Raw genomic sequence first — 25,586 nt, forward strand, 5'->3', positions numbered from 1 at the left:
TTTTAAAGGTGACATGGCAAAATTTGCACAAAGATTTTAAATTTTCACAGTTGAAGCGTTGGCCTTTGGTTTACACCCATTGGTATTTTGAGGGCTCATAAGCATCTCTCAATGCAGCATGAAACAGGCCCTCTTCATTTTCCTTGGCATCTACGATGATGTAGGAGCTCTTCATAGGGAAAAAACGCTGTTTTCTCCTTCAGCGCCACTAAAAACTTTTTCAAGGTCTTCCGCTCGTCCAAGGCTGTAGTGAGAAGCATAGATCACTATGGATGGGGCAAAAGCACATTGCTGCTTCAGAGCATCCTGTCTTTTATTTGTCACATCAACAAATTCCCATTGAAATGGAGACCAGAAGCTACTGAGTCCACTGACTTCTCTGGTGTAAGAAGTAAGCATTGCACCACTGAAGTATTTACCTTGCTTACATTCTTCTAATGGATAGGAAAGGGCTGTTCAGATCTCATAATGGCAGCTGTAGGATAACCACCATGGGATTAGAAAACAGTCCCTCCTTGGCCCCCAAGCCTTATCTCCTATGTGGGGTATGCAGTGGGAGACCATCTACCATTGAAAAAATTATTGGTCTTTGGCAAAGGGATGATACTTCACTGGACTATCCTGTGGTGTGTCTAGAGAAAATCCTTTTCTGAAGATAAGCCAGAAGACATGAATTTTTCAGTACCACCCGCACAAAGTGACTCACCATACTTTCCTATTTCATGTCTGCCTCAAAGCAATCACCTCAGTGATCACCTCAGATACCTCAGCGTGACCCAAAGAGTGTGTGAGAAGGTGCAGTGGCCCCATGAGAGCTGCAAGATTTATCTAGCGGTGGAAAGCTTGGTTTGCCACACTGCTGCAGTGTGCCCTTCATGGGGCCCATTCTTTGTGTATTGGCATGAATTACCACTCCATGGAGGACTGTCCATAAATCCCTGATCCCTTTCTGAGCAATCATTTTGTCAGTTGATCATCATAACCATTTGTCTCTTCATTTCTTTAAAATACCCCCACCAGGGTTATGCTCTGGTACTTGATCAAAGAATAAAGCAGATTAGGTACTTCCTTAAGCTGGGTTGCTACATAACAGTGAGTACCAGTTGCCGAAGTTCTCCAGTGCTCTGGATGTCTGTTCATCAGTCCACAGCAGCAGTATCCATGAACCACTGTTTGATTTTCTAGGGTGAAATTATCTGAAGCTTGCTCATAATACAACTTTGGTAGTCAGCACCACAAGCCAATACTACACCATTAGAATCAGTGGCCAATACCTTCCTGCCTCTAAGAAAAATTACATTGGAACTTTTAAAAGAAATTACAAAATGGATTACCTTTTAATCATAAACTTCTTTGTGTGTTTACCTAGAAGCAAAATAATGTTAATGTCACAATGGCAAAAAGGAATCTGCAATTCTAATGAATCAGTCAAATGAGTTCAGAAGCAAAGATAGTAAGTTGCAAAATTTCTGTGGGCTAAGCAGAAAAGAAAGGATCTCATTCTGATTTAAGTTACACCAATGTCTGTCAGGAGCAATTCCAGGAATCTATGGGACCACTTTACTATAAAGCAAGAGCCAACAAGATGAGCCAGACCTGCAACAAGTGAGTGAACAGGTTCTTTGCACAGGCTTCCTCCTCTGCATCCCCACCAACTCATGCTCCCTGGTCTCCTCGTGGTGACACAGTCCTGGAGTAAGGACAGCAACCCCCATAAAATGAACAGAGTGCTGTCACAGGGCCACGGCAGATTTACCAGAAGATTAACCAGAGATACAGAAGGACATCTGCACTAGGCCAGCATTAGAAACGTTAATCAATTATGTGCTTAGGGATACTTACGTTTCCAAAACAACAACGAGAGCATCAATATGAAAAGAATGGACACCGCTAGGAGACAGGCAATGAGGATGGCATAGCTGGGAAACTGGAAGGGAGAAAAGAAAAACTGAAAAGGCTTTAGACCTGTTTACTTCAGACCTATTCACGCAGGAGTGCGTTGCCCTGGCGGCTAAGAGCTCTGAAATATCTGCATTGGGCTGGAGTTCACAATGCTTTTCTGAGCTTGCCTCTACAAAGTATGGAGAAGACACATCAGGTTGATCATGATAAACAACACGAATTACGTTAAGTATTTAATAAATCTTCCTCTGAAGCATTTGAGCCTAGATTTGTCCCACTTAACATGAACGTCTTAATAAGATGTCTAAAGTAGGAGCTTAGTCACCCTCATCCTTCTCTCAGTTAGAGACAGGGAAGCATAACAACCCTCCTAAGTTGCCTTTTGCTTGGCCACACTAGGATGCTACCTTTGCCTCTCCTACAGGGGCGTCAGGGGGATGAGGTTTTTCTGAAGTGTCCAAGCCAGATGGGATGGTCACAGACTTTGGCTCTATCCACTGGAAAGATGACTAGATGGTTCCTGAGCTTCTAAACAAAAGTTCAAGCTACTCTTTGCAAACACTGGCCCTTTAGTATGAATATATCGAAAATCACTAGCATGTCCTGCTGTCCTTCTGGCTTCTTGAAACTTAGAGGAAGTTTTACCTTATCTCTGTTAACATCACGTTTCTCAGCATTGCTGTCTGAACTCGCTGAAATAAAAGAGATTGAAATTATTACTGGCACAGTCACCTGAAGGAGTGAGGGCCACTGTGGTTGTCACTGCTTTAGTCAAGGAGTAATGAACTCTCATGGAACGAGGAGGGCAAAGTCTGGCCCTGAGTAGGAGAAAAAAAGCACCTTGCAACCAAAAGGGAACAATCTGTTTCCGCCACAAATGGTCTGTCAGGCAGTCATTGGGAAATGTCAGTCTTCATCAAGGAAAGAGGAGGCTTCCCAGGGAGAGCCCATGAAGCAAGACAGTAGAAACCAGTCTGCTGTGAAAGAGTTTTCAATTCTGTAAGCATTACAAGATGTCATAGAGAGCAGAGGTGGTAAACAGGGTACAAGTCTAAGTGGAGGAACTGCCTCAGTTGAACTGTGGTCAGACTTAAGTGTGATCGCAGGTTTTGCAGGCTGCGTTAGTACTGAAAACCACAGGGAACTTCCTTACATTCAGATAACTTACCACAGTTTTAGGAAAGCTCTATGAAGATAATGCATTTTTTTTCTATCTAGGGATATTAAGAATAATTCAGTTCTAGCTTTCTAAGCTTTGGAAATAGGGGCGAATTAAATGAATGCTCAAGAACCCTTGCAGCAAACTTTTCTGCTGTTATTCTATGATCCTACTCTCTTACTTTTGCTAGTGAATTTAAAGTCACAAAAAGTTAATCTAGGCTTGGGCCTTAGCTCATCAGGACCTCATGCTACAAAGTACTGAAATATTTAAGTATTTGGAGCACTTGATCTGTCACAGGAAGCGCCCAATGTTTAGCAGCATCTTAAAAACAGAAGAGTCACTCAGTTTAGTGAATCAAAACCTCAGCTTGCATCCTGTGACAGGAAAGCTCCTATGCCTTAGGTCATGCCCTAATGTATAGAAAGACTGTGATGAGTAGTGCTTTCAGAGGTGTAACAAGAGAGCAACCATAGATCCTCCATCTGAGCAAAATGTACCAAGGACCAGATGAGTCAGTTGTCGAGGCATCTCTGTGTAACACACTTGCGGTGCTGAAGACCACAGCCAAAGGAAACTTTATATGCATGAGACACCCAGAATGTCACATGCTGATGGGGGTGATCAGGTGGTCACAAATAATCCCATTAGAGAAAAAAAATTGCTTTTTTCTACTTTTAACTTTTCAGAGTATGTTATTCAGTGAATAACCTAATCTTCCCCAAATTCCTCAGTTCTGATCAGCTCTCTATGAGAGCTGAGTTGATTTGTCTCCACATACCAAATAATGTGCTTGCATTTTAACAGACATGGACAGGGCACAGGTAGCTCATACACATGCAACCGTAGCTAGAAATTTGCACTAAAGTAGAAAAGAGATTATGGCTAATAAGCACTACAGCTAAACAAATATAGGTAATAAAACTCTAGCAAGGGCTAAAAATCCCAGGGATACGTGAACATTGCATGTTGCTGTATGCCTGTTTTATGGGGAAGGGCAGGGCAGGGCAGGACAGGGAAGTTCAGCAGAACTACCCCCAAATACACAAGAAGTGCATATCTCCCTCCAACATACATGTCCCACAAGTCAAAATTAAACTTTCTGGAAGCATGCCACAGCCTGGCTGATGGGAACGACTATTGCTTCTTACTTTCCATACCTGGAGGAGCAAGGGTTCTCTCTGGGGTCTGAAGCGTGGTTGCTGCTGGAGGGGTTGTTGCTGGGGAAAAGCAGGTGAAGGCAGAAGAGAAACTAAATCAGAGCCTGATCAGCAGGAACCAACCACCCCAGCTAACTCAACCTATCTGCCAAGAATCGTGCTTGGAGATGGAGGGCTCTCTCAACCATAGGTTTCTCTTCCAGCCACTGTGCTAACATCAACACAGAGTTCAGCAACAAATTAGCCTTCCCTTACATTACAATAAGGCTGAAGTTGGTCCATTTAGTGCATTATTTCACAGAGTAAAAGGAGACTGAGTCAAGAACTTAACTTGGCTTATGGCTCTTACTAGACAGTGCTCATTTATGCTGCAATGTTTTCACACATTATGACGGTTTGGCTCTCAGAAATAGCATGACACAAGTTTTTGCATGGGTGGGAGTGTACATGAGTCACATAAGCACAGTATATTTTTCTGCTGTTATTGCTTTTGTGATAGCTCTTTCTACCCCACAATCACAACTTAAGTTGCCCCCAGAATCCCAGAGGTAAGACTCTTTGCAAAACTTCCTGTTTACAATGGCAGAATATAGGCATTATCCAGAACTCTATCAGAAAGATGACAAGTGAAACAGGGATGAGAAACCCTCACAAATGCTCAAGAGACCAGTTTAGTCTCTTCCGTGAGCCCTCTCTGGGGCATAAAGCAACAGTTTCCTAAACTCTATTTCTGTTGTAAGTCTCTAAGTCTAGCAAAAGAAGACCTGCAAAAATCTAAATACTGTGTTTTTAAGAAAGAAGAGATTCTTGGCACTACTTGAAACTAAAGGACTCTCTTAACAGCCAAATATGACATGTCATCCTTGAATTTTAGCTTTCCTTTTTTCAAGTCCTCGTTTGAGGACATCTGGTGAGCAGGCTATCACAATTGAGTAACTTGAGCCATTCTACTTTTATACTTGACTGAGAGACATAAAGTGCAATCTTCATGTAAGTTTGTTCATTTCCCAGACATGGTAGAATTTTGTATACCAGTTCCTTCTCTCTTGAAGAACTGACTGATATTTGTGGTAAATGCCTGCTGCTTTCCATCATGACCAAGGACACATGTTAGGCACTGGAGATGTGAGCCTGCAGCCACATCTGGCTGAATACACTCAGTGAGGTTCAAGGCTCACAACACTCAGGGAGGATTTAAAATGGAAAGCTCAATGAACTCACAGTGATGACAAATCAGATATCTGAGGATTCAGCTTGGGTGGTGACAAAGACCAGTTTTTAACTTCTCGCAGACCTGAGATACCCAACAGTAGTGAGTGACTCAAAGTCTACTTCCTTTAGAGGCTTAAAAACATGTTTTTCTCAGCTGTTGTTACATCCTGATCTCAAACAATTTCTGTGTGGACCCCAGACACCTCTTACTTCCAGATGCAATAGCTATCAGTACACTCTTAAGAACGGGCAACCCTTTTGCTTATGACAACTTCTTCATTTCTTTGAACGTGCAACTTCTGACCTCGCAACATTATCCTACTCACCTGTAGTTGGCATGCCTTCCACCGTGAGAGAAGTGTGAGCACTTTTAGTTCCCTCTGCAGTCGGAAGTGTACTTGGCAATTTGGTAGTCACTGAAACAAAGTAAAAAGTAATGCTCATAAAGATCACTGATTAGGAGGGTCTTCATATGGCATTCAGAATTGCTTGCACAATTCTGCATCTGCAGCTAAGAGGTGAAAATCTGCATCTTGGTTTTCATGTCTGCAGCTCATCCTACCCAGATAACTGATGTACTTTACTAGCATGGCCAGTGTTCACATGTTTTAACTGCTCAGCTGTGGATGTAATTAATTGTTTCCAAGTTTAACTGGGGACATCGTTAGGGCTGGAAGACAGGAGATGATACAGAAAAGCTGTCCTCAGAGGTTCAGGTCGCAAAGAACTCCAAGTGATAGAAGACCCCCAAAATGTACAAAAACCAGCCTTGTGTGCAGACATCAATCTGTGGAAAATAAGTTACGGATGTGGATAAGTAGCAACCTAGGAATGGTTAGGATAATAATAGGTCACTCTGATCAACTAAATATTAATAATAACAGCAGCCTTCATATGGGATGACAATGTAAGTACTCAATTTTAAGCATGTTTTGAATTCTCACTGACTTGATTGCTCATGCAGAAAATGCTCTAAACTAACCTTTTCAGCAGACCGTTTCAATTGTCTTTCCCAAATCAAGAAAAAAATCAGTGCATAGTTGAGTGAATCTCTCTTACTCCATCCCAGGTGCAGGACTTTGCATTTATTTCCGTTGTACATCATGAGGTTTCCGTCACGTTATTTCTCCAGCCTGTTAAAACTCCTCTAAATGCAAGCCTGACCCTCTGTTATCTTGGCCATTCACCCGGGTTTGGCATCATCCACAACATTTGACCTGTGTTTCCTTACACCTACTGAGACAGACCTATAGGCATCTCAGAGAAAACTTCCCAGATACAAATATAAGTATCTAGAGAGTCTCTATGATGCCAGAGACAGGCTAACACAAACCATCTCTGCTACACAGAAAAAGGAAAGGATTGGTGCTGGTTACCCTTTGTACCTCCAGGAAGAGGGACAGACTCTGCTGTGCAGAACACATCGTCGTCTTCAGTCTTCATGTCAGCTTCTTGGAAATCAGTTGGAAAATCTGGGAGAGCACTGGTTGTCTTCACAGTTGCTGGAATAGTATAATTTTCTGTGACAGCAAATGTTGGGGGATCAATGGTCTCCAGTGTAATTACTGCTGGAGACTCGGTGGTTGCAATTGTTGCTTCGGGGACGGTGGTTGTCAGGAGGACAGCAGTCTCTGCTGTTGTTTGATGATCACTGGTTTCAGTTGTTGCTTTGGGGATGGTGGTTGTCAGGAGGACAGCAGTCTCTGCTGTTGTTTGATGATCACTGGTTTCAGTTGTTGCTTTGGGGATGGTGGTTGTCAGGAGGACAGCAGTCTCTGCTGTTGTTTGATGATCAGAGGTTGCTTTGGGAGCAAGAGTTGTTTTTCTAAAATGTTTGGGGGAAACAGGAGCCTTTCTTGTGGTGGTTGTCATCACTGGAGGGGCTGCATGGAAAAAACATAGCCAAGAGAAAAGCTAGATCAGAGCATTCACAACTGACCCTAAGTAAAGCCAACACAGAAATGAATGAAAATTACCTAGCTGATAAAATACTGAGAATGAAGGTGGGAGAGTTGCTATTTAAAAAGGTTGTTTAATTAGCAGAAAACACGCCCCAGCCAGAGTAATTCTCAGATTTACAGATTTGCTTTTCTTTTTTTTCAGTAGGTTTCAAACAACCCCTCCTTGACCCTCTTACAGAAATGGAAGGGCCAGAACCTTGTATAGTAGAACCCCAAAACTTGCAAACTTTGTGATTTTGCTTTTCAATGTCCTCCTAAAAATAAAATAAATAAAATGGCTCGATTTTCAGCTACCACCTTCTTGCTAATCTTTTCAACCAGTCCTTGTTTATGAACTCTGTTGCCCTCAAACTCAGGGATAGACATGGGATTGCAGCATTCCCCCCTTGCCCCGTTACATAGCTTACAACAAGCATACAAGAGTGCTGTGTACATCAGCACCAATTGCATTCCTGAGCACCCTGTAAAAGTAAAAAAAAATTATCTTTCTGCAGTGTGGAGGGTGGGTACCATAACTTTTCCTGTGCTTTGCAATGCTTTTCAGCTTCTTCTCAACTTTGTAAGACCCTATTATTTTGCTGAGCTGCAGGATAAAGTGAGGAAGGGGAAAAAGTCCTTTAAGGCTCCGAGACAAAATTTCTAAACACGTGGGTCTCCTTATGACGTGAACCAAATGAAAGCCTTTTTGGCATTGGGGTTCACCCCAGATGAAAAACTGAATTTCATTCCAAGGGCTTTTCAAATGATAAAGCCCTTTTTTAATTCCATCATCTTTCAAGACATCAAATATAGATATACAATGAGAAATTAAATATTTCATTTGAAAGGCAAAAATAGGGTAAAAGTTACTATTTTCTCTTCAAAACTGCTCATTGAACGTGATTCAAATTGACAACTGGTTGCAGACCACCCTTGAAAACCACATAATTTAGGAAAAACACTTTTTTGCCAAAGCAAACAAACAAAGAAAGCACATGTAGACTCCAATTTTCAACTCCTGTCCAGTAAGAGTTTTCTCCCTGTTGGCTGTATCATGAAGGCCCCCAAACTCACCTCTGACCACCTCCAGCCGCATGTTCCTTTTGATGTCATTGAACCAACCTGGGATCTCTACGCGGCAGCAGTATATACCTGCATCTTCTGCCTTCACTTTCCCAATCGTGAGAGACACATCTCCATAGGAAATATAGCCCCGGAGACTGTATCTCTGAGATTTTCTGAACGTCACCCTATTCCCAGTGGTGTGCAAAATTTTATTACTGCACTTTGAATTTGGGCAGGGACCTCTGCCCCAGCACATATCGGAGATGTCCTTCTGTCGTGACACCTGGTAGAAGCAAGGCAACTGAACAGGTTGCCCTATTACTCCTCTAACAACGGCTTCGGATGCGGTGTGCGCTGTGGAGGAAGAACAAGGAAAGATGAGCGTTGGCAGTCTCCGATGCATGACTCTACCTATGCAACACAATGAGGCAGGAAAAGAAACACTCCTGCCTGCAGGGAGGGCACAGTTACGGATCCCCTGTGCCTTCTCCTGAAGCCTGGTGCAGCTAACGGCCCCGGGGCACTACAGGTGACAGCCAGGAGCTCGCAGACATTGCCCTGCTGCTGGAGGGCTGCTCACAAAATACATCGCTCACATCAAAGATGTGGTGAGCAAAGCTGAGGTCTGTCACTGGCAGCCCAAGTGCGGAATAGACCTCTGCAAATGGAGTTTGGGAACTCCGCTCCCATCCCATCTCCTCTCCTAAGAGACCATTTGAAATTTGTTCAGAAACCTGGTGTGAAACACATCTGGTTTTCTCAGTTCACCATCATCTCCTTCAAAAAGGAAATGCTGTCACAGTTTCCTTTCACTGACAGTCTCAATAGCAGGGTCCAAAATACCTATTCATGTATGAAATTAGGGCCTAATTAAGCTGGCAGAGCAGTGGGATCTGTCTATGGGAACCTGTTCTCAGAAAGGGCACTGCTTTTTCTGTTTCTGAGCAAGTCCTGTCAACTATCCCACTTACTTTTCAGAGCACTGTATACGTAGATGTTTTAACTGCTAGCATTATACTGATGTTAAAAAGAGCATAGGCATGCTGTCCTTGTGCTTTTACTCTTAATAACCAGCTTTACTTGGTGTTTACAGCCAACACCCACCTTAGCATCTGGTTTGAATCTTTGCTACATACTGCTCCCTTTTAACTGCCTATGCAGTTCCCAGGTTGACCTAAAAGGGTTTTCTTCTTCATGAAAGGCACTATACAAAAAAGGTTCCCATACAGGAACAAATCTTTTCTGGTTTACATTCATCTAGTCTGTGTCGGTCCTCCTACGTTGTTGCCTTTTTTCCCCATGTTATCATTTACATATGGTGGAGCAGGAACTCGGGGACCTGGGGAGCATCCAGATCTGGTTCTCTGCTGCACCAAGAGGATCATCCTGCAGATCTGACATCTCATGGCCAGCTTGCTTACCCCAAAGAGGACTTACAGCAGTTGCTGCTATTATCACCAGCTTTGGCCCTGGCTTGCCAAACATTTCTATTTTGCCAGCTGTTTGAATGCCTTTTCTTTTTGGCATGACTCCCAGATAGCAAACAGATGCTTCCAACTGTGTCCATGTCTCTTTTGTTTTGTCTTTAATGGACTATTCCCCAGGTGAGGTTTTAGTCTGTGGCAGGCTGCCTCATGACTTGTTATTGGGATGACATTTCAGCTTCATTATTGCTTATCCCATTGGCAAGGTAAGCCAACTCGTTCAGGTTTCCACAGCTCCAAATGCTAAAAGAGTAGAGGCAGACAAAACAACATGCAATATGGTGTGAAGGGCAGAAGCTTTTGCAGTGAAATGAAGGTAGAAATGTGCCAAAAAATGAATTCCTGAATACAGGATAAGGCTTTGCAAGATGGCTGCTTGTTTTAGTCCTTGGAAAGGGTAGGTTCATTTGCCTTGTTACAGCAAAACAAACAAAGAAAACAGCCTCTTTCTGTAACGACAGAACAAAACGGTTCATCCAGTTGACCTTGAAAGTATCCCTAGAGGAGCAGGGCATTAGTCACTGAGCAGGTTAACACATATTTTCAAGTCACCCCAACAAAGATATGTGCAAAACCACAACCAGCTTGAACTGTTCCTGGTGTTAAGGTCACTGCTGCTTGAGGCAAAATGGGCTCATCTTCTAATCTTATTTCATCCCAGTGCTGCACAGCACAAAGGCAGCTTCATTAAGCAATCCTTTAACAAATGAAAATTTACCTGCTTTTCTCTTTGAAAGAAGCAGAGCTCTGAACTTATTAAATAAATAAGTAAATAATAGAAGGAAGAAGAGGGAAGACAAAAGGCACCAGATTGTCTCCAGTGCAGTTTCCCACCAGTATTGTGCTAGAAAGTTATAGGTTTTGCAGTTTCAAATCCTCTTTTAATTTATGTGAAGCTAATGTTGCTAACATCTGCCTGCCCTGTAGGTTGGTATGGAAAGCTTCAATACCACAACAGCCTTGATTCAACAGTATGAACTTCTGCAAGGACTAAATAACTTTCTTCTCAGTTGCAGCCTCTTCCACAGATACATTTTCCAAAAGAACTAGTAAATAGCACTGAATGAACAAGTCTTTGAAATTAAGAGGTTCCTGAGACTGTTATATTGTGCTAGTCTCACTGTGGGAGGAATCCTACCCTTGCTCGTGGCAGATTAAGCATCCAGATTTGACCCAAGGCACCCTGAGCATCAGCTATGCCTGGGTAGTCCCACTGAAGTCAGTGAGGTTTGCCACTCTAAATCCTTAATCCAAGTGAGGGAGAAATGGACTCCAGATGTTTAATATATCTTCCAAAATAGAAAGAGCTATTCATAATTGTTCAGATCATGCAGATATACACATATTTATATATACTCTCTCTTGAACCAACCCTCAGTGACAGTTGGTATTAAGCAGTAACTCCAATAGTTGCTGTTGTAGTGGTCTTCTCTCCTGTAGACTGGCCATTGGATGGACAAAGACGTACATCCTCCAGCAAAGACAGCTGGCCAAAAAATAATTTTTTTTTTCTTGATCTATTTCTGGAATAATTTTCCTTCTTTGTAGAAGATACTTGGTATCTTTTCCCTATCAATCCTATTTATTTATTATTTTTTTTTTACTTCTTCTTGAAGATTCTGTACTGATGAAATTGCAGAGAAAATGACTGATAAACAGAAAAGATGCATTTAACTGACCGCTCTGCTGGTTTCCTGAGCCTCAAGACTACCCATTCTCAGGACGGAGCCAAGTTAAAGAGAAGGTAACAAAACAGCCAGTCTCACCCTTCAGTAGCTCTGCATATAAGAAAGTTTTTGAAAATAAGACCAAATGGAGGCAAGTACCTCCAATTTATTTTGAGGCTGAAGATATAGCAAGGAAAGAGACCTCCTGTTTCTTCTGCTGAGACTGGCAAAAGACAAAAAATACAGCAAAGCGTTGGCAAAGCTCCGCTTGTGCAGCAGACACCGTGGAGGTTGTGTTACCTTGCTTGAACAGGGCATGGATCACCTCTTGTCCCTCAGTGTATCTCGCCACTGAGCAAACTTTTCCACTACTTTTCAGACCAGTTTAAGAACACTGCAGTTGTTCTAGATGTTATACATAATATTTCATCCTGGCAGAGGTTAGCCAATTAATATTTAGCCACCTGAGACAGAATTTCCTGAAATGCTTAAGTGATTTAAAAGCACAGCTCCCATTAGGAACTCATGCCCCACTGAAAGTGGGTGAACCCACATTCCTGAGCCACCTCAGGCAATTTGGAAACTGCATTGCTGATACTTAAATGCGCATGCAGAAATGTAGCCGATGCCAACCACGCTTGCAAGACCCAGTCTCCCAAGTTACTCTTCTTTGACTTCTATCTCTTTTAGGATTCAGATTTTAGATGGCTGAGATGAACATTTGGGAGTAAAAGGAGAAGAATCTCCAGCTGTGCTTTTCCATACTCAATTTATAGCAGCAGACAGCCCTCAGAGTTTCAGAAAATCTTTTCTTTATCACATATATACATTCATTACTCTCTCAGTATTTCAATTCCCTAGCTTGGGCTGTGTCAGCACTGTAGTGTGGTAGAGAGACAGATGAAGCAGCAAAGCCAGAAGTACACATTTAACAGTAGTAAAGAAATTAGTTAATTTGTGGGGACAAGAGAATTAACCAAGCCCATACACAGAGGAAACCACATACATTTTTAAAAAGAAAAAAAAAAAATTCTTGATCAGTATTAACTCAGTAAGTTAAGAAAGTTCTGTATATAATTATGACCTTTTTCACTGTTTTGTTTTCACAAAACAAGTGTCGCTCTTCTTAATTTTATAAAATTTTTGTTTACTGAGCAAGCACACAAAAAGCAGGTGAAGACTCACCTATAAGGATCTGTATCATAATCCAGTGAAACAGCACAAAATGGGACATTTTAGCTGATGGAGACTCCAGGGCAGCGAGTGGAAGGAGAGAAAACTGGATCTTACGCTTTCCAGAGATGCTGAGTGAGCGCCACTGAAGTCTCGTTTCTCCATTTCCAGATTTTATGTACCACAACTGCTTCTTTCCTACGCTTCCGGACAGAAGCCAGTCAAAAGAGGTAATTCTCCTGCTGTATTTAGCAATGGTGCGGCCTCACTTTAAGAATTGTGTGCAGTTCTGGGCCCCACAATTTAAGAAGGATATTAAGGTCCTTGAACGTGTCCAGAGGTGGGCAACAAAGCTGGTGAAAGGGCTGGAAGGGATGTCCGACAAGGAGCGGCTGAGAACTCTGAGTTTGTCTAGTTTGGAGAAAAGGCAGCTGAGGGGTGACCTCGTTGCTCTCTACAGCTTCCTGAGAAGTGGACATGGAAAGGGACGTGCTGATCCCTTCTTCCTGGTATCCAGCGATAGGACATACGGGAATGGTTCAAAGCTGCACCAGGGGAGGTTTAGACTGGACATTTGGAAGCATTTCTTTACCGAGAGGGTGGTCAAACACTGGAACAGGCTTCCTAGAGAGGTGGTCGATGCCCCAAGCCTGTCAGTGCTTAAGAGACATTTGGACAACGCCCTTAATAACATGCTTTAACTTTTGGTCAGCCCAGTGGTCAGGCAGTTGGACTAGGTGATCATTGTAGGTCCCTTCCAACCGAACTAGTCTATCCTATCCCATTCTATCCTATCCCATTCTCCTTCCTCTTCCAAGACGCTCAGCATGGTACTACCACCAGAGATTTCAATGTACTATTTGTTTTGCCTTTCCATGGAACTCTTAAGGCCCATTACTGTTCTGTGGTGCTGAGCAGCAAGAACAAGCTCTGTGCTCTTACACTCCTAAGTATTTGGCTTAGTCTCCACCTCTGACTTTGTCTTCACTTACATTTTCTTAATCCCTTCATTTCCCCTGATTCTGCCTTCTGCTTGAAGACCCTCCTCTTTCTTTCACCAGATTCATATTTTCTATTCGTAAAGACAGTCTTGCAGAGACACTCACAAATGTTTTCCTGAAAAAATAAATCCTTCCCAAAAATCTGCAACACCAACTCCAAGAAATACTTTTTAATCTTTCTGACTTTTTTTTTTACTCTTCCTGGCCAATTGATAAAGAAGTTATCTGAAAGTTCTTCTCTGGAAATGAGTAATAAAGCAAAAGTAATTCAGGGCATTAAGGTCAGGAATGAAGAATTGCAGGCAGACAAAACTGTGTGCAAAGGGGAGAAAAAATTCCAAGTTCAAATGATAAAATGATGGGCTTTAACCAGACATTACCCCCTCAGAGAGGAGATTTTGGGCTTATCCTGAGTAGTCAAGCCCATGAAAATGTCACCCCTCTGCTTTTTAGCATTAAAAAAGGCCAATCAAATTTTAGCAGTTATTAATAAAGCAATAGGAAACAAAGCAGAAGACAGCAATACACCACTGTACAAATCTACCTTGGATCCTATGTATAGTTCTAGTCCCCTCAAAGCATACGTTAGATCCAAAAAGGATTCCAGGAAGGGCAAAAAGAATGGTGGAAAGTATGGAAGAGCTTCCACAGGAGGATTAGATGGTAGTCCATGATAAGTTAGCCTGGAAAAGAGATAACCTACCGGGAATAGGTCTACAAAATCTTGGGTAGCACAGGAAGGTTGGGGAGGGATTAGTTGTTCAATATCCACCCCAACACAGCATCAGAGAAGGACTCTTGTGCTTGCAGACCTGTTGGACTCAGTAGTGCATTGGAGTAGGAGGCTACCTCTCATTAGCATCCTCATCCCTCACACCACCACTATGTTGCACTAGCAAGAAGTAGATCCCCAATAGACCAGGCTCCAGCAAAGCCAGGGTGCCTGGTTCTTTCTCCGGCATGTAGCCAACTGATGCTCCTGTACCCAACTTAGTGGCAGATTCAGGCACCGTGAAACTCAGAGAACTATTCTGAGTTTATTCTGAATCAGTGATGCTGCAATGCTGATCTGTACCTTCACATGCTTCAGTGCAGCATAAACAGCAACCACTGGGGATAGACACAACAATAGAGCAGCGTCTTATTGTCAACATTATAAGGTAGGTTAACCAGCAATCAGTAAAATATCTAATTTGCTGTATTCTACCAGGTACAGTTCATACAATGCCAAGTACACACGGCCCCAGCTGTTCTGTGAACAGAACTAATGAAACCTGATGTGTCCAATATCCTGAAGACTTTTTCCCTGCAATGATCCCAGTTTGTCCTTTGTCTCTCATCGCTCACTATTAAGCAGTGGCTTCAAGCCCATGCCCAGCTGATGCCAGTGCAAGGAGCAGCTGAATCCCACCTGGGGCACAAATTTGGATCTTTATCCAGCTACGAATTTCCATGAAGCTTGTCAAAACAGAATTGGTCAGTATGTTGCAGGTGACTAGGGAAGGAAGAGAATGAACACAGCATCATGTAAGCTTTGTTTCTTTAGCAAGACTGGGCTAAATGCAGCAGAGTGAATTGAGAAACATCACCCAAAATCCAAGTGTGCTGGGAAGAACCAGAAAAATGTAACTTGCTTTCTGCTTCTGTACTGCTATCTAGTGGCTTCTTGCAGGCAGAAAAGGAAAGGCAGAGAACTGTCTCAAAAAAAAATCAGTTTGCAGCTCGTTAGTTAGCCATATCACACTCAATGTGCTGCCAGTTTGTGTGCAGCTGGATAATCTCCTAATGGGTGAACAGGCTCCAAGTACCACCTGCACAACTCTGGGGCTCATTTTGAAATGCCTCTTCCAAGATCCACTGACATAAGTGGAAGTAATGAAAAAGTACAGGGAGCTTCTGCCTGCATGTATTTGCATGTATTATACTGCATATCCAAGACAAAGTTCTTGCTCCACACAACCTTTGCAGAGTCTGTTTACCAACTAACTGCACAGCAGAAAGGAAACTTTAATAGAGATTCTGGTTATCAGATATTCTAGAACCTTATTTTGCATGAAAACTCTCTGATATAAGAATTAGTCTGTAATATTAAGAAAAAAAATCCTTATGGGCAAGCAGTTTTCATGATTAGCAGTCTTCAGGGATGGTCTTCAAACTCCTTAAGAGCATGAGTGGTTGGAACCAGGTAAGTTTGGAAACCCCACGCTTGTCTGATTCCAGCAGAGACTGATTTGGTAAAATTCCAGAAAGCAGAAACTGCTGAAGATGTTTTCTGAGATCTAGTTCAGAGACCAGATCAGACTTCCTCCAGCTCCGGTCATGGACTAGAACCCACAGCAGCCACATGCTAAGCCAGGCAGAAAGCAAGCAGTGTCTGCAGTGTGGTCAGTCATTTTAATTTAGTAATTGCTATTAATAGTTAAATACAAAAATACAGTCTAACCCTAGCAGGTTCTTTCTAGTTTCGGTACCTTCCACAAGTCAACACGTGACATGAACACAGAAAACAGCAGAGCTGGTTTCCTCCACTGCCTTTCCTGGCCTAGGGATCAGTGATCACCTAATCCTGTGCTCCCACACCGAGCTCTTCAGTCAACCAGGAATTCACCTCCACGTTTTCAACCCTTTAGGTCTGCTCCGACAGACAGCCCCAAGACAACACAGGGCACAAGCGAAAACACAAAGCACACCAGGGTCACCTATCCCAACTTGCTTTCCGTTTCTTCCTTCCTCTACAGGATGAGGAGCCTTTCCCTCCTTTGTGAGCCTTTGCAAGCACACTCACCAGCAGTATCCCACCTTAGCCAGGCTCTCCAGGACTCCTGGGGGAAAACACTCCCCTCCCCAAACTGCTCAAGCCCTCCCATCTCTACCAGCTAGGGGAAGGATGGGTAACTGCTCCACTGACCCCAGCTCCCCTTAAAGCACAACCAGACTGTGGTCCCAAGTGTCTCAGCTGTTAACATAAATACCTACTGATTTTATTATTAGTCCTTTACGCCTCATTGGATAATACAGCTTTGTTCTTCACATGACTCCCTTGAAAATTAGGAACTCAATGATAGAAAGTTTGCGGTAAATCCGCAAGTCTTCCCCATGTCAGCAATGTCTCCTCTAGGTGTTCCACATTGCTGCTTGGGATGAGCTTCAGGGCAAAATTTGTACTGACCAGTATTTGCTAAGAGTTGGTCTCTCTCCTGCTTGTACTACTTTTCTGCTCTTTCAGGAATTCCCCAGCCTCTGTTTAAAAATGCACTCTTAAAAACAATTGGGGAAAATTAGCCTTCCACTTAAAGCTGATTTGGGCATGTTGTGTCTATTGCTCAACTACGCATGAAGCGTTGATTCATCCTCACGTGGCTGCCTCCATTTCTTTAAGTAAACCAAAGTTTAGTGTTGCAGAGAATAAAAGCTGAGACCCAGGTCTAACTGAGGAGCAGTGGAGGAAAGGCACTAGGCCACAGATACTCCTACATAAACTACATTTATGAGCTAAAAGCCATCAAACAAATTCAGCATAAGACATGTGAGTCATTTGGTATCTAGAGGGGTGTAAAGGCAGGGCAAACTTTCAGCCAATATTGTGTGCAATGTCCATGACTTTTCCACAAGCTAAGAAAAGTGAGAATTTAATTAACTTTGCAAAGTAGATATTTTTTGTTCAGTTGTTTTAGAGGCCTGGAAGTAAGACTTTCCGCACTGAGGACTTCTCAAAGCATAGGCATGCCCAAGGAGAAAGCCACAAAGAAGAAAGATGACATATTTTGCAAAGGAAAATGCACTTAGTCAAGGTTCTCTGAAAACAAGCTGTGAATATTCCGCACATTGAATTACTGATCCTGTAGGCTCTGAGGACATCCCATGACAGGTTGAGCATCAATAGCTCCTCCAGATTTAACTGTGGGTGGAGAGCAATTAATACAGTGCATTACTGAGCTGTTACCAGGACTGGTTATACCCGACCTTAATGAAAATTCCACTAAATGTATATTGAAATACTAACACTACCAAGTTTTTCCATGTGTCATCTTTGTGATGGCAGCTATGAGATTATTTCTGCCCTCTGATGGCATGAACTCTGTTGTAGCTGGCAGATACAGTACACAGTAAAGTCAAGTTTTTAAAAAACTTGTGTGGTTTTCCTTTAGAGATTGAGTAGCTATTCTGACACTTCCTCTTTTTTTCCAAAAAGGAAGAGACAATTTGAAGCAGATAATAAATATAATGGTAACTTTCTTTAGGGTTTGATAAGTGGATTCTGGAAATTTCCATTCAAGCCAGTAGGGTTTCTGTTTCTGGAACAGGCTGATAAAAGTTTTTAATTAGAAGTGTAGCTTTTATTTGTTTTATTAGAATGATGTGAATAATGCTTCAGTAGTCCAGTCACATTTATCTGCTGAGCAGAGGGAGCAGCTAACATTTTGCAAACTATTTAATGTCCCAGAGATGACAAAGGCAAGCATGCATATAGTCCTTAGTGTATTATATAAATGTTTTCCTCTGCATGGATCTCATCTTCCAGGGCACTATGGTTCCCTGCAGCTTCTGGCCTCCAAAATGCAACAAAGCTGCACAAAAGAGTAAAAACCATGCTGTTAAACAAAAAACTGACAATAGAAACACAGACAAGCAGATAGCTAAACCAACCACCTCACTGGAAAAATATAAAATATGCTAAAACACTTAAACATGACTGATAATGAATCATTTTTCCACTTATGAGACAACCCACACTTGAAGTTTGCATGCTCCCCAATGCAATGACCTGACAATTATACTCATTTTTTGCTTACTAACTAATAAGTAGCAGGATTTATTAATTTCTTTTTGCAATGTTTCCTATTAACTTGAATTTTTAAAAAAAGTCAAAGTATATGCTGAAGCATTCTGACAACACTTTCTTTCTGCAACCTAGTTTGTCCTATTAGCTAAAGCATAAACAGAACACTTACTTTGCAAAGTCACCCGTCTTCTTCGTATTGTATAAATATTCTAAGGACCATCAAGAATGAAAATAAAGAAAAAAAGACAGAAAACATGATTTTGTTTAAACCATTAGAAGTAAAGTAGTGGGTTCAAAAAGAAAATTCAAGTGTAAGAAACTAAATAAAGGAACTTTAAACAAATGTTTTCAGTATATAGGAAATCCCCATTATTTCCATGAGATCTAATTCATACGTCTTGGTCTGACCAAAAGGCTCTATGCAGAAAGTCTGGCACATAGAAAAAATATTGCATACAGTTATATGAAACCAGTGCCCCTCCCATTATCATTGGGAAGGACTGGGACAACATGGCAACCGAGGAATGGCTAGGAGGAAATGAGTGGGGCAGGAGAGGCGGGCTCGTATCACACATCTCCTCACCGGACCCCAGCTCGACTGGTTGCTGAGGAGTCCGAGACATAAAATGACGAGGCCACGTTCGTGCCTTGCTGTTCTGTGCCCCCGAGGCTAAGGGGGGGAGCTGAGCAAGCAACCCCAGCGCAGGGCAGAGTGAGGCCATCCGGAGACCTTAGCTCGCTTCCCTGAAGCGGAAGACGTGGCATCTGGCACAGCTGTGATCAGACGTACATGACCAATCCTTGAATAACCACCCATGAAAAGTACTTACGTCTAGCGAGGAACAGAGCCAAAATAAGGATGGCTAGAAGTACTGCACATAAACCAATCCCGATGTATAGGCTGTTTTCTGAATACTGCTGACTGGGAAGCGATACAGACACATTCTGTCAAAAACAAAACAGATGAGCATTAGTGGCATTGAGAGCAAGAAGCCCACACGGTACCAAAAGGCAAATTTGTGTGTTTTGCAAGCCTGCAGTAAAAGTACACTTGAGAGCAAGAGCCTAATTTGAGATACAGGACTAGTTGCAAGCAGAATCACTGCAACAGTTGCATGAACCATGCTGTTAAACACATTACTTTGAGATTGTCAAAGAACCTGAAGTTATTGCAAATCCCATTTGTTCAGGTTTAATAGTATTTGGTGAATATTTTATTTTTTATGATTAAAGTATCTCCTGATGTCACACCCTCCCACCTTTTTGTCAGCTTACTCAGTAGTTATTCAAGGCTTTATACCAAAAAGTAAACACGCCTCCTCCTTGCAGTGGTCTTTATTTAGCCAAAACTTCTTTCTGAAGTCAGCCATTGGACATCTAACCTCTCATTAGGAACTCAGGCCTGGAAAGATGCTGAAGCGCAGGATGGTCCTTGACATTCATTCTGCACATGCAGCAGTATGGAAGCTCACAGCACATACTGCCTTGTAGTACGTCACAGCAGGCCTTCCGAAAGGCTACCTTGGCTGTCTTGTCTTCCTAACAAAATTTGGGTGATGTTGCTGCCTGTCACCCTGCAATATGTGCTGGAGGACTCAGCAGAACAGACACAGAGCTGCCTGTTTGAAGCGCATTGCAGAGGGAGTGCAGAGCATCCCTGTGCTGTCAGGTGGTCCAGTTTCAACTCGTCCCCTTACCCTGCCATACCTGCACGTTTGCAGTTACATCCGAGCAGTCTGAGGTGCTTGAGCAGGGACCAGAGGCCTGAAAGGCAACACAGATGTTGCTAACGCTCTTCCTGCATTAGTAGGAAGTACTTTATGCATGCAAAGCAGGTTTTCCCCCCCTCCTTTAATAATGAGCACATAAGCATTCTTTCATAAGCACTAAACATGCAGACCACAAAAAAAAATATTCTTTTGCAATCAAACTAAAGCAGTACAAGTGAACTGTAAGGATGACCCAATAACCTCTCAGGTCTACCCACTTTGTCTAGGTATGCTATAGCACAACAGAGATGCTTACGGTCTGAGGAGCTTCCGAAGCAGAAACCGACGGCCACGTTCTTGTGATGGTAAAGGATGATTCACTGGTGCTCCCTTGAGCTGAGCAAAGGCAAGACAAATGCATCACTTGCACAGAGAACCATTCTGCCTTGACAGAGAGGACTTTGTACTGCTGACTTGGGAGTGCCAAACTTAAGTATCTCTCTATCAGGAGTCTCAGCTCTGCATATCATAAAGAGGTTGGTACCTTCAGCACAAAACTCTAAATATTGCAGCCTCTGCTGCCCTTTTCAGAGCTTTGAATTCCTTCCAGGAAACACTTAGCTCTTGCTGCTATACCAACACAGGGCCTGGAAGGAAGGAGTTACCAAGGCAGGCATCTGGTTTTGGAGCAAAGCAGCAGCAGTGGATGCTTAACGCAAACTTAGGTTATCTGAGGAAAACCGATTAAGGTTAGCTCAGGGCCTTGAAAGTGCAAGTGGTGCAGAGCTGGAGAAAGAAAGTGATAACTTTTAAAGTCCCAGACAGCTATACAATAAACAGACTGACCAAAACGTGATATATTTGTGTAAGGACCTGCAGTATATTTTGAGGTAATTTCCCAGAGCAAAGCTGTTTGCAATACTTAAACTTCCGACCTACAAACTTATGTCTTCCATATCATCAGTCTCAGTTTCTCCATGTGTTGTCAGATGATATACAACCCTTCTGAAAACAAAATCTCCTGTTCACATTATGACAACACCAGCTGGTTCCTTTGACATTTTAAATTGTTACCCTTCTCCCCGAAGCTTTACTTTGAAGAGGACAGGATCATTTGCTTCACTGTTCTCTTCCATTGGAGATGCTGGAGCACTCCTATATCAGAGGCACATGACCACCTGCCTTTTGCAGTCTCCCTCTGTGTGAACACCCACATATTAACTTGTAATCTGAAAAGTTACTCCACCAGCAGCAAAGGAAGACGTCACAGGGTTAAGAAAACCCATGAGTTCTAAGATTGGAAGCTATGTTATTTGCAACTAGAACAGAAACAGGCTGAGAAAGTTTTCACTTCTTCTTCCAAAAAGGAAATGCAACTGTGGTAACATTTTAGAGTTGCTTAACTGGAAATATCTGAAATGGAGGGAGAAATACAAATGGCATCCCTGACTTTTCTTTCAAAATCTGGAGAACAAGCTATTGTTACACTATGAGCTCTCTCTTGTGCACTGGAAATTAAAGTTATCTTTTTCAGACTGAGAAAGATGCAGCTGAGTGGGTATACAATAGAAGTCTATAAACTTGTGAGTGGAATGGAGAAACCAAGTGAAGAATAGTTGTTGACTGTCCCTTCCACTACAATGAAGGGCTCACATTACTACATATGCATAGGCTACAGAGGATGTGGGCAGCCTCCAAGACACAAATCATACCAGGGTAGATGAATACTTTGGCACTGTATCACAAAATTACTGCCCCATTTCTACCACCATCCTTAATCATCTGCTGTTGACTGCTACTGAGATAGTATCCTGAATCAGATGCACTTTTGAGCTAGCCTAGTAAAACAGTTCTATGTTATAGAGCAACAAATAAATTTATTAAGTAGTGGGCACACCCAACTCCTAAAAATTTGTGTTCTACTATTCATGGGATGCATTTCCTGAAGATGAGGTGAGATTTTATACCACAAACAAAACAACATACCAAAACAACAGCCACAAGAAAAAACAATACTTGCAGCACCAATAAAACATCTACTTAAGGATAACACCTGCAAGAAAACTTCCTCCCAAGTATACATGTTCCTTCTGCTGGGCTCTCTATATACTGTCAGGCAGATTTTAAATCCAAGTTCTGATCTCTGGTTCTATGGTAATGTTTAGTAAATTTTAGCCAAGACATTTCTATCATCTATCATTTTATTTCCTTCCTAAGATCCCCATTTGCAATATAGCCTATATATGCTATTGAGATTAATACTTGGATAAAAGTTACCTGAGGTCTGTTCAGAGGTGTAAGTGTGAGGACTTGCAGTAGAGATCCTAGCTGATGTTAAAAAAATAAAACAAAACCAACATACGTTATAATTAACCTTAGTGTGCATTTATGTAGTGAAAAAGAGAAAGCATTTCTATAATAAAACTTTGCTAGCATCAGCCACACAAGTACATGTCAGCCACTTGTTCCATATATTATCATGCGTTTTACAAACAAGCGAAAAAAATAAAAATCAAAGGAAGAGTTGATTTAAAAAAATCATCTATACTAATTTTGTGTCCCTGGACTTTCCTCTGGAATCAAGCAGGGAAAATGAAGTGCTGTTTTCTATGAAAAGGGTCAAGTATAACACTTTCTATGAATTAAGTACCCTATGCTGCCCTTTCTCTCAAATTCTTCAAATAGTGCTTCTAAGAAAGCGCAGTAGTGCTGGGCACCATGAAACAAAGCACCATGTCCTTTTTTAATTGCAGTGATTGCACTGGGATTACAACAAGGCCAAAGACAGCTTAATTTAAACAGCACTAATAACAGACCTGCAAAGTCCTAAAGATCAGTCCTATGGATGATTATAGAAATCGTTTCCACCACAAGCTTTGAAATCCAGACTCAGCAGCAGGTTTACCACAATAGTACTGACACGAGAGAGCACCTCTGCACTCACCTTTCTCTATCACAACCTTGTGATTACTCGTCTGATCATTGAACCACCCTGCGATCTCCACGCGGCAGCAGTATATCCCACTGTCTGCTTCCTCGGCGTTCACGATCGTGAGGGACACGTCGCCCCTTAGCAGGTTCCCTTTCAACATATACCTGCTGTTGTACCGCTCTGTCACCTTCCATCCGTCTGTCCAGATAATGGTCCGATAACATTTTGAAACAGGGCAGCTGTCACGACCCCAGCACATCGATGTAATGTCTTGTATCCTATTAACAGTGTAAGAGCAGGGCACAGTGATATTCTGGCCAACCCTTCCTTTCACAAGTGATCCCGATACTGTGGGGCCTGTGGACAAAAAGACAAATGTCAGTGTTGAGCACAGTGCATGCAAGCACATCTTGCATGACTTGATACCTGCCATCTTGCAAACACCACCAGGCATGGCTGGATCAGGTTTTCCACAAATAGATGTGAATCCCAGCAGGACTGATGAAGTGAGGGATAATGATCGGGCCAGTGGTTTGTTCAGAATGTGTCTCTAGCCAGAGAAAGAAATAAAACACACTTTCTGCAGTCTCTGCATGTAGGCAGAGAGGTGAAGAGAGAACAGAATTTGGATCTGCACAACTTGGTGGCTTCTCTTTAGCCATATCCAGTCTGTTAGCTCTTTATTTTTTCCTTAGTTCAGATTTAATCCAAGCCACACACAGGGGAACAGTAAGACATTGACTTTCATTATAACCATTGTGGGAAACTTCCTCCCTTTCAGTGAAAAGCCACTAAATCAATCACAGGTTTCATCAGAATAATCACTTCTGAACACGTTTCCTTTTTTCTTGCCTAATGACAGATTTTGCCTACTCTTATCAGAAGAGATTTTTCAGAGCTTTTTGAGAAATTTTATACCCTCTTTTTTTCACAACCTTATTTTCTTCCCTCATTCTTATGCAGTTTCTAACTTGTTAGGTTCCCATTAAAAGTCATTTTTCATGTTTCCAGAAGGCTGTGTCACGCTATTCAAGTCAAAACAGCGAGACCCAGCAGCCAGTAGCCCATTCGTCACAGTGAGATAATTTCTTTTGCTGTATTCAGACCACTCCAGTCAATATTCCCTTTAGGAGGGTTTTAATAAAAGCTGTATTAAGTGCCAGCCAAAATAATTTGTGCTCTGGTGGTCCACTCATAGCCATCCTGTAACCACCTTCTTCTAACAGGTTACATACACAGTGGGGCTCCTGAGGTGCGCATTCTGTCTGCTTGTACTTCAGAGAAAACTGTTTGCCATATACTTACCACTACACATTTCTTATAAAATTCAGTAACGTGGGACCACACGTGTAAATACTTCGATCTATCCGTATTAACATTTCAGGGATAGAATTCTCTGCAGCAAGTACAGGCAACAAATTATCTCTATTAAAAGTCTAGCCCACTCTATAATTAGGAAGGGAGCTCCCCGAGGCAGGTCCGCCAACTGTACGGCTTGATTGCAATTGTCCCTTGTGAAAAAGCTGTTCTCCCCAGCTCAGCTCAGTCATTTTCCCAACCTAAGCTATTATAGTTAAAAATAAGTCTTCATTCAGAAACTTTGCCACAATAGCATACTAGAAACTAATCTCTGAAAAGAATGTATTTTATTGAATATAAAAAAAGCAAGCTCTAAATGAATCACATCATAAAAGGCTTTATAAAGAACTAGAGGAAATAATATCTGCAATATCCCTTTCTTTCTACTGAACATATTCTACCACCAAATTTTTAATGTCTATCTGCCTATACTAGTACCACTCTGCAACCTGTTGTTTACAGTGCTATTGCCTTTAACAATATTTTCCTAGAAGCACTGCTTTCTCAGAATAAAAAAGGAGAAATTACCAATTTGTCCCAATAAAATTTCCCATTGGCTAAAAAACACCAGGAGCCACAGTTGACCTTTTCCATGCCTTCCTAAGCATTCATCTTCACAAAGCATGTTGAAGTGAAATATCCTTGTTTTACATCTTTTCTAAAATGATTTAAAGTGCTCATCTCAGATGTTCATTATCTAAAAAAACGCAAAAGATCATTCACTGATAAGACTAGCAGACAGCCCAAGAATCAGCATATTTAAAACCATCATACCCTCAACATGATTTTGTTTTAAAAAGGAGATAAGGCCATCAGAAGACTATTGAGCCACTGTGACAAAGTTCTATTCGTAACACAAAGCTGCAGTTTCTGTGCCATGTAGCCACTCTTCCTGTTGTAATGTAAAATCTCTCTCTCTGCAACCCTCAGAAACATTGATGTGTGTTAGCTCCATCCGCCTCCACCTATTCATTTAGGCCCACTCAGTTACCTGTAAAGAGGATCAGAAGAATCCAGTTCATGCAGAAGTAAGATGACAT

The 25,586-nt window shown here is 42.0% G+C and overlaps 1 protein-coding gene across 1 annotated transcript; it reads right to left on the reverse strand.

The window, feature by feature from the left end:
* Positions 1-171: 171 nt before the first annotated feature.
* Positions 172-25,586, reverse strand: LOC104839092 (T-cell immunoglobulin and mucin domain-containing protein 4-like). The gene is made up of 16 exons (XM_010579213.1): positions 25,538-25,586; positions 23,200-23,544; positions 22,533-22,583; positions 20,572-20,651; positions 20,254-20,310; positions 19,377-19,491; positions 18,716-18,755; positions 18,257-18,331; positions 12,775-12,965; positions 8,448-8,792; positions 6,819-7,316; positions 5,760-5,849; positions 2,548-2,594; positions 1,843-1,927; positions 1,335-1,365; positions 172-244 (listed from the first exon to the last, which is right to left on the reverse strand). Exons 1-16 carry the CDS (start codon positions 25,584-25,586, stop codon positions 172-174), a joined length of 2,172 nt encoding a protein of 723 aa, XP_010577515.1.

Source organism: Haliaeetus leucocephalus, unplaced genomic scaffold (assembly GCF_000737465.1).
Source record: "Haliaeetus leucocephalus isolate CR32 unplaced genomic scaffold, Haliaeetus_leucocephalus-4.0 Scaffold656, whole genome shotgun sequence".
Lineage (NCBI taxonomy): Eukaryota > Metazoa > Chordata > Aves > Accipitriformes > Accipitridae > Haliaeetus > Haliaeetus leucocephalus.

Bases quoted from the DNA above. Each gene is read 5' to 3' on its own strand.
- LOC104839092 (XM_010579213.1), bottom strand. From the start codon at position 25,586: ATGTCATCTTACTTCTGCATGAACTGGATTCTTCTGATCCTCTTTACA. The intron at 7,317-8,447 runs GTGAGTTTGGGG...TTTTCCATGCAG, and splicing joins GCGGCTGGAGGTGGTCAGAG to CCCCTCCAGTGATGACAACC. The intron at 1,928-2,547 runs GTAAAACTTCCT...TCTCCCTTCCAG, and splicing joins GTGATGTTAACAGAGATAAG to TTTCCCAGCTATGCCATCCT.